Consider the following 14,959-nt stretch of genomic DNA (forward strand, 5'->3'; position numbering starts at 1 on the left):
TCCTTGCTAAACATAGCTTGAGCAACTTAACCTGATACCATCTGACAGAGGAAATGCAGAACATTACGACACGACTGCATGTCGTTTAGCATTGCCGTGGATCAGACCTCGAGTTCGAGTCATGAACATTGAGTCACCAAGACCTCTCGATGCGCACTCTCGTGGGAACCAGAGGAACCAAGGCTGTTAAGTGCCAAATAATGTCAATTGTGATCTTCATCTGCTTCAGGTCCTGGGAAACCGAGTGATGATGACGTCATTCTAGTTGAGTCACGAGTTGCATTTTAGCCACACGAATGAAATTCTGCTCAATTAATCATGTTCAGTAGTGAACCTATATTATTCCCGTCGAATGTCCTTGAGTTAGTGAATCATCCCTCACGACGACTTCTATAAGCGAAGCCTTTTCCTCTGCTTTGTTTTAATTTGATCTTACGTTCTTCACGTTCTTGTTACAAAATGCCTTTTGTTCTGCTTGGGGACAAATATTGCAGTGACATGAGGGTCCACACTTATCAATATCGTATATGCAGTCAGTAAAAGTGTCAAGGATTATCTCATAAAACTATAGATTCTCTTGTATTTCCAAATGTGAATGATTTGATTAAAGTTTAAACTTCTTTTTTTCTACCTATCACTATTGACCATAATCTAAAACTTAGAGTACTTTTGTACATCATTGTAAACTACAAAGCATTCAATGTGAATGATTTGATTAAAGTTTAAACTTCTTTTTTTATACCTATCACTATTGACCATAATCTAAAACTTAGAGTACTTTTGTACATCATTGTAAACTACAAAGCATTCGATAATAAATACGTCATTATTGTTATCAAGTATGCGATTATTAGTTAGAACAAGGAGAAAATCTATACAATGTAAATAAATATGTCTGAGTTTGAATCCATTAATTCTTGAAATCCATGGTCTAAGACCTGGAACCTAAACGACTCATCTATTTTCAGTGGTGGGAGTGTGGATCCTCAAGTTCGAATTCGGTATAAAATCTTAGATTTTCTTAGTTACGATTTAGGAGTATATGCTAGTTTTGTAAACTGCTTCTTAACAAGAATTAAAATTTATCGATCTTTTCCACTTCAAATCCTCAGTTAAAGCATTTCACTCAAGCCTCTATCAACTGCTCTGATATAACTTTAACACTAATATACATGATCATACCAAAATTCCACTAAGGAATTTCTTAACCAGCCCTATCCAGTGAAAGTGCAACACTACCACAAGGTGGCGGAAGCCGTGGGAGATGAGATCGTGATGATTTAGACAGCTGCGACAACGGACAACAATACGAGAGAAACCGCCACAAGCAGGGGCAACAATGACCCTAACCTCAATCCAATCAGACGCTTTCCCGCCATACCGCGACCAATTGCTAAGTGGAAGTGTGGTTCGTCATCTACACTACAGACTTCTGGTTGTCGCCGACGCCGTGAGTCGGTTACGTCTAGGAGTCACGACTGAAGAGTATTGCCTCACAACATCCACACTGTAGCTGCAACGATGACTGTTGGCTTATGCGATGCCAATAAGATGTACCTTCAAGAGGTATTCAAAGGAAACGATTTGTTGCAGAACACAATGAAAGTGATTTGCTTGATTTCTCAACTGCAGATTGTGACTGCTGTTCTATAGATGACGGCAAAGGTTGGAATCTGACCTTATCAAAGATGATTGAGAGCCATAAGATGAGGCGAAGGATACGTAAATGTGAATTGAGAATTGAGAGAACATGTACAAAGATGAATATCGTACACGTCTAACAGTGTGGGAGATCTACATTTTCTGTACATTAAGCCATTGTTAGATTATATTTAGGTATAGAAAGAAAAGAATGAAGAAAACCAACGACGTAAATAGTTATGGATGCAATATTATATTTTCTTCGAGTATAAATAGTATGATAGGACTGGAAAATAAATTAAAATGAAGTAGGAATAGAAAGTGAAAGTCATGAAAAAAGATAACTTTAAAATATGCCTCGAGAAAATATTTGTGACCCACCCATTCACTTCAATAGCATATCCTTTCTCACTTCTCCAGTATTCTTAAGATTCAATTCGGCCAATCTAAAAGCACAGACATCTGAAGGGCTCTTAAAATTACCGCTTAGAAACGCAGCTTGCCAAATTACGCGCAAGACGATAACGATCAACAAAAGTACGGCAAGGCAAAATGAAATTCACAACTCATCTCCACAATTATCCTAAAACCTGCAAGATCATTTTTCAAAGTCAAAGTGAAAGTTGCAATGGTCCGAACAATATTCTCTGGCATTCAGACGCTCATGTGCATCCAGCCCAGCAGGTGTACTACTATACATTGAGCCTAACCTAACCTACAAATGTTGCCAGTGACTCGCGACTTTACAAGCGCAGTCGGCCGACTTTCCCCGGCAGTTTGCTGACTGACTGAGCGCGACTGTTCGCTCTCCACTGCCTCCAATGCGATGCCTTGAACGCGCCTACATTGCCAGAAGGTTGTTTCAACTATCTTACCTTGTATCTCACTATTTATGTAGCATTCAATGGAATGTGTATGGAGTAATCGACTAACAACCTACTGTGGCTTGGTTCGGGTTTAGACTCAAGGTACAGAATAATATACAACAGACATCACTTTTGTGGAGAGGTGTATTAATACCATCAAATGATGTTATAAAACAAATATATCAAATCCTGATTGGTATATTCAGTAATGTTTTACTTCTAAATATTTTCATCAAGTAATAGTAACCTAATCGATTCTCAATTCCTACACTAAAAGAATACCTCAAGAAAGCTCGAAAGCTCGAGCAGATGTAAATTTTTAACATTTATCTTGAGCTTGAGTTATAATTCAGTATTTCAATAAAATACTCTAAAATTTATCGCACAATACTTGTCTAAGCGGTTTAACTAAACCTTGTTGCTTATTACCCGTTACGCTAAATCATTTGGAGGACTAGGAGCAACAATTGTATTTTGGAAGAAAATTTTCATATACGTATACCTAAAAAAAACTTGAGAAAATCTAATATGTTTAATTATCCTTTCACCATTTCGATATTCGCTACATTTTCCCATTACTTTAACGTCTTGCCCTCTCGGTGAATTCAGTAACCGCACACTTTGGCTTTCCTCGCGGAAGTCCTACAGCGTTCAGAAGCGAATAATGTGTTGAAACCTTTCAATTTCTTTCAGCTCGAAGTTGCACAATGCGACCACGGTTAGCCTCAAATCACCGAAGTGCCGCTGCCGCAAGGAACTGAGCTAAGCTGTTGCAGTCTGGAATAGACGCAATACATATGAACATGCGTATACAGTTTACTGGTCTGAATCTATTGCTCAACTTCCCAAAGGTCAATCAGAACTGGTGGCGGGATTGATGCGGAACGCCTTCTGTTGCGTCGCTCGACCGGCTAAATGTGAATGCGCTCTCCATGAGTTCGAGGCGTGATCGGTCGTCCGGAATTACGTTTCGATAAGCGTTTACAGTTGAATCTGTGATTTATGTTACGCTATATATTATTCGTCTTGTATTAAAAATAAACTAGTTTTAGCCCATCTGTAAACATCTCTTATTTGAGTTTAAGGAGAAAGGTGTTATTTCTTTCCTTATTTTTCGAACTTACGAAGTAGAATCTTACACTCACACTCAGTACCGTAGCCTAAAATATTAAAAATAAACAACATTCTCATTATTTACAAATCTGATGTATCACAAGTCAACGTTTACTAATTCTATTAATTTTAACAACATCAGTTGCACCATCAAGTTTTAGCTGAAATAACTAGTCCAAATATTTTATATACGATTAATTCTAAAACAATTGTAAAGCCACACGTACTCTAAAGGCCATAATGAATATAATGCATAACAAAGCCAATCAAGTACCCATAATAAACTTCAAAACACAAATAATTTAAGAGTAAATCTGAACATATCTTTTTTCACATTGTCTACTATTTATTATAATAACTATATTCATGTAGTAGCAATTCTTAATAATTACTATCATTCTTCATCATCCAAAATAAATAAATAAATTATTATTATTATGTTTAAATTGTTCTGTAATGGCAGTAAATAATAATTGTATGCTTGTATTTTATAAGTGTATAAAATAATTAAAATAGACTATCAAAATGAACAGAATTTAATTTGTTCATCCGATGTAATTTACTGTTGCAGGTTACAAGAACTCTAGCCAGCATTGCCAAATGAACAGGAACTTAGTCTTTGTAATTCTCTTCATGGCTTTCAGAACCACACGAAATATTTGAACCATTAATAAGAACAACTCTTTAAGAATTGTACTCTTACTCCCGGTTCGACTCTCCATGTGAACGGTCCTCCAGATGAACGACTCCATCCAGTCTGGCTGTCTGACCCAGTTCCCGAGCACCTGTGGTCGATGGTCCCACTTTCACCAGTCCAGTCCGGACATATGTTCCGCGTTGTCCGTTCTGGGACCACTGACGGGAGAAAGTTACACCTGACCACTCTGTTGAGTCCGTTACTAGACGATCTTTACCGCCGTGGGAATCAAACCACTTCCCGTCCACGCTGCGATACTTTCAGGATTACTCACGATTGGTGGGCAATGTTTCTTCCCGCTTCCACGGTACAAAGAATAAAGAATTCGTCAAATCGATATATATATATATATGCTTCAGTATTAATTTGTATATGGGAGATATATGAATATCGGTGAATTGAATACAAATATATAGCAACTCCATGAGATGGAAGAAAGTAAGATGGGTGGAAATTAGTGGAATGGAGAGCTTTGGGTTTGCTATTCCTAATTAATTTAACTCTGATAGTTTCCCATTCTTTACACTTGGTATCTAACCATACACAACACTTTCAGGCATAGTGAATACGTGTAATAAAGTTAATGTAACTACATCGGAGGATCCTAATCAGGGTTTGACAATGTAAATAAGGTAAGCAAAATCAATTCTGTCCCACTTTATGTACACGGTGAGCATAAACTCTCTCCATTTGAATGTCTTTTTCTTTATGAAAGTCACATCTTCTGAAGATTTCCCATATATATATATATTATATATATATATATATATATATATATATATATATATATATATGACTCCTTATTATTAGTCATTTTTCCAGTGTTTTATAGACTACCAGCTCTTCTAGCCCATAATGATATTTTCCTGTCTATAAATAACCTGTGTTTTATTAGAATGTGTTTTAAGTCTTCTTACTGCGTTTTTTTCAACAGGGGTGCAACTTACATTCTTCTAAACATTCCTCTGAAGATGTTCTTATACATAAACAATAATCTGTAGTGTACTTATAGAGCAGTAACTGATGTGTTATTATCATTGCTGCGATTTTTCTGGTTTTAGAGTCAAGTAGATGTGCTATACTACTAATTGCCCCAGCATTTTATAGCATCAATTGCATGTTTTCCATATCAGTTTGAACTGGAAAAATGCCTCTCTGTATCTTTTATTCTACTTTTAACACTGTGCTATCTAACTTTTCTTATTTTATAAATGAACAATCATTTCTCTGGGGTTTCGAATATTTGTCTCGATATACAGAGTATCTTCCTTACATATATAAGTTCCAAATAAAACGTAGATCCCTAGCAGTAATTCCTTGACATTCTTACTTCAGAAGAAGCATTAATGTGCTACACTACTTAACATTGATCACCATCCTAGTTCCATCTCCCAGTTTTTTAATCCACGTCTCTCGACACAGCGGCACTTCAATGTCAGGATAATTCATTGCGACGACGGTATTTTCCACTGCCGCTAGCGACTTTCAGGTATTTTAGTTCTGTTGAGTTGGCAGGGACAATAAAACCGCTGACCGTAGAAAACAGATTAGAATAGAACTACCCGTCTATCCGACTGATCTCTCTCCCGGCCCTGCAACAAATACTGTAAGCGTCCTTGGGTAAACGTCAACCCTGACCTTTCACTCTGTCTGAGGTTTTCACCGCGTAGTGGAAGCGGTAGTGAAAACGATAATGTATTGCACAGAAAGGAATTAATTCATTATTTCTTTTTATTTCAGAAGATGGCATATTCACTATAGTATTAGTAACATGAAATCTGATAAAAAAGACACCAAACCAGTAGATCTCTAAAGAAATTGAACATTTCCCTTTTACCTCTTGGTTATTGAGTGTAACTTGATTGCGATACTGCGTACATGGTTAGGGGACTGATAACGTGGCATTTTACCAGACAAAATATGTAATTCAATCGTGGCAAAGGTAATACTGTGGTTTCTATTGTATTCATTTTTCGATAAATGTTTGTTTGTGTCAGAATTGCAGTTTTAAGTTTAAAGTGTTAACAAATTCTTCTAGGTAAAAAATGTATGCGTGATTGCATTATTGTACATTAAATCCATAGACGGTACTATCTCAGCAGAACAGTCTGCTACTACAGGCTGGAGCTTAGTTTCAAGTAATCCCGATAGAGACCGCTAGTCTCAGAGTAGCTCTGCAGTAGTGAAAGTATCAAGGTTGTGAACGCCTTGTGGTTTATACTAGGTATTATATTATACATGCAACTACTCACAGCTTTATTGTTTAACGATAAAAATACTCTGCCTGTGACGTTTAGTTTTAACTGCCACTTACCGGGAAATGGCCAGCGGCGAACTTGTGATATTCAGGAACATAGACCCTTTATCCAACCAACAATCTGTTAATTTGAGAAACTATTCCAATTTTTGACTTAGCAAAGACGAAACCATGCAAACATGTATAAAATAGGATATTGTAATCGAATATTCGCTTATCGATGAGCTAAGCAATCCTACTTTATATGGCAATAAAATAACCATCACCTCTATTGGTTATATATTTCAGTAACGCGGACCTTAAAACTTAATTTGGAAGAAGTGCTCTTTATACCTTATTTTTGACGTTCCCGCGGGACCTCTAGTACAAGCGAGGATATTATCAAACTGCCAAAGGGGAGAATCGGTAGAGTACGAATCAGTAAGTGACCACAGACAAGATATGAACCAATCTCAACGTCATACATCGTGAGGCAGCCGGCTCTTCCAATCATACGATTTTAGTCTCCCTAATGGCTATATTATTTAGGAGAGCTTCGTTTGTCTATGATGCACCCAAGAAAATGAGATACCAGTTAGGTACCTTCCCAAATATCATTAATTAATGCTCTTTAACAAATATAAAGTAAATGAATGTATAGTTTTAAGTAGAGTCAGTAACACGGAGCTTTCGGTTTTGACTCTATTGGTAGGGTGCTGAAATCTGTGTTACTTCGGCATAGTTCTATCCTTTCATAAGCCAAAGGTGACTTGAACTCCTTGGTGAGTATTTCATTCAAGAGGTTAATGCGAGCGTCAGGATGACCGATTCCTATAGATCTTACTAAAGTCTTTATAGTCTCTATAGTCTTTATATTCTGAAGTTTCGACGTTCAAGTAGCTGTATTACACGACACGGCAAAGCTAGCAGTCCTTGCCGATGATCTCTAGCTCGTGGAACATGACCATTCATGAGAGCAACGGTCAGATCATCATTTGGAAATTTTGCATTTGAAATAGTCATGCATAATTAAAAGATAGTACTGCCATATATACTAGACTTATTAAAACATTTCAAGCTATTACGAAACCATTAAGCTTTAAAGAAACCGTTTTAACTTCTTTATTAAATTGGCATTTTTTCACAGTATAAGGTTATATAAAAATACATGTGGAAACTCTTTTAAAAAGGAATACTCTAGGCAATATGTTTCCCTGAGGATTATTTTTGTTTTCGCCTCCCTTTAAACTGATATCCTAGTGAAGAACCTGCTAGGTTATTAAAAGGACATGGAGTTTGCCCAAACTATTTGATTCCCCCGTTATCAATACTGCACGCTAACCACTGAACCAGCTTGCTTGAAATTGCTGATGAACATTTTGGAAGAAGACGTGAAGAATTCAGTTATACCAAACAAAGTTTTTTAGTCACTTTTTATAAATATTTTTATTAACAATCATATGGACAAACTGCCTTGAATGAATCAAATGCAACCTTCGCAGTAATGCTGAAGGTACCAATCCACAAAAAAGGAGAACAGAGGATTTGGCCTTCATCAAGAGTACGCGGATATTATAATAAAAGGCTATTTCATGCTTTAAGCAGTCTACCTCTTGATTTAGTCATCATAGTTTGTAAATTAGAGACAACTGACTAACCGATGCCTCAATTACCATTAATCATAATCACAAGAAGCTAAAAACTTGAAACTGTAGGCACTTTTGGGCAAACATAATAGGAATCAGTACTCAAAAAATACGTTTTGACTTACTTGTATTAAATATATTAACCAAAGATGTTATCTACGACACATTTACAAATTGGTAGTACCTCCTTGACTTTATACTACCCAACTAAAAACCTGATATTTAGAGATTATTCAAAGGATGATTTTAAAACGGTTATGGTTGTTCCAGTACGCTACGTGCAATAGAAACTGAAAATACATTGTTGTTGAAAACCCTTACATCTCTATAAATGTGGATTTCTGCTTTATCGCAAAAGCAAAAAATCGGAATGTTGTATTAAATTACAATTTGAATTGTTATTAAATCTCAATGTACGTGTAAATATCAGTACTATATATATACAATATAGGGATATTCAAATATTAATCTGCCAAGTTGAGGCCAAACACGTATTTTTCTGAGGCCAGTGTACCTAAATGGATCTAATTACAATTATCTAATTTATAAACATAATGGGGAATAACGCATTTGATGCCCTAAGAATGTTGTTTATCTTTTATATTTCACAAACATTCTGGAATACGAGGTTCGGTGCTTAGATAACACGGGAACACAGCAATGACCATGCCATCATGTACTCCTATAACCTCGTAGAAAATGATGACGAATCCGTAATGAACGTTCAACACCTGCTATTTTTGCTATTGAAGCACTGAGCTACTCTTACTCGGCACACACGTCAGCAATCAGTTCTGTGCCCTTAGGAGTTGGAAGTTCCTGAGTTCTATCTTTGGCGAGAGATCCTCAGAATAGTTAATTAACAATCTCCAAACTACTCAAGGTTTAACTTATTGAATTACCGCTTGTTATCTTATTTTTCAAAGCTTAAAACACACAAATATTCCTTCAGGCTCAAGACCAGATGAAGTGGATAGATTTCCAGCCCTACTGTCATCACCACATATAGGCTGGTGCAAGGATAGTTTCCATTAGGTACCTTCTGCTCTGAAGTCTCTTAAAATGTCCAACTATAATTTATATTGCTATTTCTTAGCTTTTTATCGGGAGTTGATGTATTTAGAAGAAACCATAAGCCCCTTTCCCTCCCTTACAGTTTTAGAACAAAGTGTTATTTTGCGTGTTAATTGATCGGATCTCAAAACCAAATATTCGATGTGATACTGAGAGGGGGAACCGGTTATTTAGACTACCTCTTCTTAAACTGTTGCAGCAAAAAGTTCTTTGTATGTTTACCTCATTTACAACTTTGTTTTTAAGAATATTTTTGGAAAAAAGATTATCATTTAATTTATTTATTAAATGAACTTAAAGAATGATTTTTAAGCATTCGCATTTTTTAATTTTAAGATATTTGTACTTTAGTGTTATATTACACATGCGTTTCAAAATTCAATGATCTGTGCGGATAGATTTAATCGTACAGTTATGGAGTAATTTCTATGATCGGATTTCTCATACAGCGAACAATAATTCTTTCGTTACAGATTCGGTATTGTTGTTCAGAACTCGTCAGGAGTTTGTATTACGATAAGATCTATGAGTAAAGAGAAAATAGATGCGAGAATAGTAGAAACATTTGTTTCTGTAGCTTGTATATAATATTACATAACTTGTGAGCTAATCACAAAAAGCGTTATGAATTTTTATTTTTATTTGTATAAAATATTGTTATTTTTGGACTATCTCTGGATTACTTCAGACGAAAAAAACTCCAGATATTAGAAGTCAAGTATGTGGCAGCATCAGATGTCAAATGCTGCACGTAAGAGGAAGTTGAACTGGAGCTAAACTCATCATTTGCAGTAATATTATAATGTGTAGTATGTATATGTTTTTATTAAAATATCACTAATGAGATAATTTTAACGCTGAGGAGTTTAAAATTTCACCTGAAGAAATTTTAATTCGTCATTCAAATTTTTATGATTATCTTACTTGTTTATTTAAACTTCAATTATTTATTTATTCACAAATTCGTTGTTCATTTCTTTAAGTTTTAAAAGTGCACTTTTTATGGAATTATTAACATTTTTCAAATTATATGTAACCCATTACTTTGGACACTGAAGCTAAGTAGCCTATGCGATGTAGTTGTAAGTCCAACAACACCTGTGTAATTTGCTTGATATTTTAAACGCAAATCAAAGACTTATAAATAATAAAATCATTGATGTGGAATAAATCAATGTCGGAATGTTTATTAAAATATCCAATCTAAGAACTGCACAATTGTTTGTTTCGTCAATTGATCTTCTCTTATAAAACTATATCCAATGACACCTTTTGGGTAAGATCTCCCGTAATAATTAATCTTACAATATATTCAATGACTTATTGTGTATTAAGTTGAAAATCGTGTACAAAATATTATTTTCTATTTTTGGTTTGATGAAAAACTTTGGACTTTAATTATTTTTCTTAGACAGCAGGCACATTCACTTTCTATTACTTCATATTTTAAAAATTCTGCAAGACAGAACGTTTTACTAATTTGATAAATATTCAAAAACACAATAATAATTTAAGATATAATTATCTATAGTGTAGAAGACTTACTGACCTTGTAATAGGTTATCCTATCACTGGTGTGAGGCAGTAGCGACTGCGCGGCGCGGTAGAAACTGAACAGTGTCTGCAGTGAAACTGGAACTGACGGCGGACAGACAGACAGACGGACACTTCTGGAGGGAGGGGTGGACCGCTGGAGTCTCCAGCCATGGCCACTGGACAACTCCTTCCAGTCCTACCACTGTTATCCTACACGCTGTTATTTTTTCGCTAGTTTTGACAAGACAGAAAACCGTTAATTTTAGTACAAAAAAATTCCTCATACTCGTCATTTTTTATTCTTTTACTTCTTAACAATACGAAGGAATAATCCAGATCCATTCTAAAACAAGTGAATGCTGTATTGCCGTATATGATACTTCTCATGTTCGACTGTAAGCGAAGTGACGTGAGAAATGCTGAAATAGGACATTATACTTATATCCAGCTCATCGGTTGCAGTAGTTTGGTTCTCAGTATATACGAGTATTTAACTTTTAAAACATAGAATGAATGCCAACTAAGATCTTTATCATCCCTGTTTTAATGCCATGTGAAAGTCCAAAATGATTTATAAGCAAATTTATTTGCATTTTTCTCATATCGTTAGCTTGTGCTGGAAGGAAAGTTCTCATATCTCTCTTCCTCTCTTTTTTCTCTAATGCGAAGAAACTGATGAGCAACTTCAGCATGTTATTCAATGTTCACATGTCTATCAATAACTTTTTCCACCATAAAGTCACAGAAGTAGCGAATTCCTTCGCTGAAATTTTTCACGCCAGAAATCTACTATAGGGCGGGAACTTATGTCAAGTTTGACACTAAGACACTTCATGTCACTCTTAGTTCTGATATCTTCTCGGGCTATGCAGAATCTGATGACGGTGTTCATCCTCCGTTTTGTAAGAAGGACTACAAAATGGAGTTGTTCATCTAAGATTTTTTTAATCATGCTGAGCTTGCCTTCCCAGTCCAACTCTTTACATAGCTGAACAACGGCTGTGTATAGTCATATTCCCAAACTTCCACATTAATTATAGAGATTATAGAAAACTAGCAGTTATTCGTGGCTTCCCACACAGTTTCATGGCTTTGTACGTAAATGAGCACTACTGGTTTGAGTGAATTATATTTATGACGCCAATGTTGTTTGCCTTGTTGCTACGATCAAGAAAATATGTTAAAAGGCGTATATTGCCGTTTATAGCCATTGTAATGTACTCCGGTCTTGGCATTTTTTGTTCCATAGTTTATTTTACCTTGTTTTTCCGATAAAGAAAATATATATCGAAGAAGCCTACTTCTGTCAAAAGACAATTAAGATGAGTTTTATAATAACTTTTAAATGTTAAAAATTAAATAGTAACTTTGTCTTTTAAATATAAGACATATAAGACTAAAATAAGGCTAAAAATGTACAGTTGAAAGTAGATTAACAATGACGATATTAACGCGTTTGTTTCTTTATAAACTGAAAAATATGTTTAATATTTTAGAAAATTTAGAGTGGCACATTAGTTCAAAAGAATAGCCCAGCAAACTTTCATTTAGCATAGTTCTTCCCGACTGATTAAAAGACTTCTTATATTTTAGGACATTTTCCAAGGTAGATGAGTACTTACCTAATCGCTGAAATCTAAAAACGGCGTGAAAACCAATAGTTACTCGTAAGAGAATTCACACACTATACATGTAAACAAATTGAAAAAATTAATTAATTAATTAATTAATCAATGTGGTTGTGCTGTCACTAAACAATGTTTACACAGATTACATTACACAGGCTCTTTCAATTAATATTTCGCAACTTTATAGACCAAGATGGGATTTTTTGCTAGTTTCAAGACTAGTCGGGCTTAGCCCGGAAGGATTTTCTAAATAACAATAGGCCTATATTCAGACCAGGACCCTAAAAATGTGTAAAATTTCAATACGATCGGTTAAATAGTTTACGGATGAAAGCAAAACAAACAAGCAAAGACACTTTCGCATTTATAATACTACTAGCTGACCCGACGGACTTCGTCCTGTCAAAAAGATTTGTAATGTGGCAGTTTTTTTGCCTACGTATTTAAAAAAATTCTCCTGAACAGAACCGTCACCCTGGTGATAGGGCGTTGTGAATAAAAAATAATTAAATAAAACATATATAAGGATTTAAAAGTAAGTAATCGCTTTATTGTTAATCATGTGAATCATAATTATTATTATTATCATTGTAGTGCTTTGTGGTATACGATGTTTTTTGTTTGATTACCTGGCGCATAGATAAACAAATCTGATGGTTTTCCAACACGGGAACAGGCAACATACAATTGACCATGTGAGAAACATGGGTTTTCTAGATAAATACCACAAACACTTAATGATTGCCCCTGGGACTTGTTTATAGTCATAGCAAAAGCAAGCCGCACTGGAAACTGTAGTCGTTTAAACTCAAATGGCACATCAGTCGGAATCATTGGGATGCGCGGTATGAGAACATCCTCTCCTTTATACTTTCCTTTGAGTATAGTTGCTTCTATCACATTGTTTAGTAAATTTTTTATCGCTAACCGTGTACCGTTGCAAAGACGCGGTTGGTTGATATTTCGCAACATTATAACCACCGATCCAACCTTTAATTGAAGATTGTGAGGTGGCAATCCTGGCAAATCCAGCGAGTTTAAAAATTCCGGTGGATAGTTGACTACGTCATCTTGATTAGTAGCCGAATCAACTGATTTATATATCCTCAATTCGCCTGTAATTTGTTCTTGAATTTTGAAATTTAATTCATTTACATCTATGTTTTTTGCAGCCAGTATAGCTCGTTCGCTCAACCAATCATGGTTTCTGTAATTTTGAGAAACATCTGGAAACACCTTCTGAATAAGTTCATCTTTTGATCGAGTTAACTGACAAAAACTTTGAGGAAAGTTAATGCAGCCAGTCAACATGTCTATAGGAAATTTGCCATTACCAATGTCAATGAGTTGTTTAGAGAATATGTTTCCAGATTGGTCATTTTGCAACTCGACACGCATATTCTTGCTTAAATGAAGTACTTTGACATGTTTCCACAAATTGGAGGACTTTAGACATGCATTGAGTTCATCAGCTGGCGTTGATCGTGGAATCACTGGCAATGTTTGACGAAAATCTCCTGCTAATAAAATCATTGCACCACCAAATCGGTTATTATTGCTCCGTAGATCTTTTAAGGTTCTGTCTAAAGCCTCCAAAGATTTTTTATGTGCCATCGTGCATTCATCCCAAACAATCAATTTACATTGCTGCAAAACCTTTGCCATTGCAGAGTTCTTCGAAACGTTGCAGGTTGGAGTTTCATTGCTTTGCATATTTAATGGCAATTTTAGTGCTGAATGGGCTGTTCGACCACCTTCAAGCAAAGTTGCTGCGATTCCCGACGAAGCGAGTGCAAGTGCAATTTTATTTTGTGAGCGAATTGTTGCTAATATTAATGAAATCAAAAAAGTTTTTCCTGTACCACCAGGTGCATCTAAGAAGTAAATCCCTCCAGTTTCATCATTTGTTACTTTCATAAGAGTTTCAAATACATACTTCTGTTGTTCATTTAACAGTGGAAGATTTGTTTGAATTAATTCTTTCAAAGCGTTGAAATCATACAGTTTTTCTCGATGCAACTCTTGGTTAAAAGCGTCATGCATTGGACGATTGGGCGCGGTCAGGCCTAATTGATTTAATAGTTTGTTTGACATTATCAAGCACATGTCCTCAATTGAAATCAATGCTTCATTGTAAATTTCTTCACTGATTTGTATATTTGGATTTCCCATTCTATTCCGTATTTGATACAAAATATCATCACACATATAATCTTTGTACTTGATCCAAAAATCAATTGGGTTTGATGGGAAGCATGTAGATATGATTATAGAAAACAATGTTCGTATTTGATGAGCGTGTGATGATATTACAGCATCATTGAGAGTTTGATCCCAATGAGCGTCATTTTCAAGCGATTGCGAACGTTGACAGGCTTCTCTGTAGGATCCACACAATTCACCATCAACAGTTCGTAACTGTTGGAATGATGTTGGGCCACGTACATTGACTAATAGCAGTCGTAAATAAAAACATTCATCATTGCTTGGATGTACTGAATAAATCCGGCCAATCGCATCGG

The 14,959-nt window shown here is 35.5% G+C and overlaps 2 protein-coding genes across 2 annotated transcripts in view; both read right to left on the reverse strand.

Annotated features, from left to right (window-relative positions):
• LOC124354422 (probable chitinase 10) overlaps window positions 1–10,928 on the reverse strand; it is a 109,228-nt gene extending 98,300 nt beyond the window's left edge. Inside the window, exon 1 of the mRNA XM_046804867.1 lies at window positions 10,823–10,928. The gene's annotated coding sequence lies outside the window, so the exon portion shown is untranslated. The remainder of the gene's footprint in view (window positions 1–10,822) is intronic.
• A 2,045-nt stretch (window positions 10,929–12,973) lies between these two features.
• LOC124354423 (ATP-dependent DNA helicase pif1-like) lies at window positions 12,974–14,498 on the reverse strand. Its single transcript, XM_046804868.1, has one exon. The coding sequence runs from the start codon at window positions 14,478–14,480 to the stop codon at window positions 13,023–13,025; it is 1,458 nt and encodes a 485-aa protein (XP_046660824.1). The 5' UTR covers window positions 14,481–14,498; the 3' UTR covers window positions 12,974–13,022.
• Between the last annotated feature and the right edge of the window lie 461 nt (window positions 14,499–14,959).

This window comes from Homalodisca vitripennis, chromosome 2 (genome assembly GCF_021130785.1).
Source record: "Homalodisca vitripennis isolate AUS2020 chromosome 2, UT_GWSS_2.1, whole genome shotgun sequence".
Lineage (NCBI taxonomy): Eukaryota > Metazoa > Arthropoda > Insecta > Hemiptera > Cicadellidae > Homalodisca > Homalodisca vitripennis.

Excerpts from the sequence above, each read along its gene's own strand:
- LOC124354423 (XM_046804868.1), bottom strand. The coding sequence starts at position 14,480 with ATGCATGACGCTTTTAACCAAGAGTTGCATCGAGAAAAACTGTATGAT.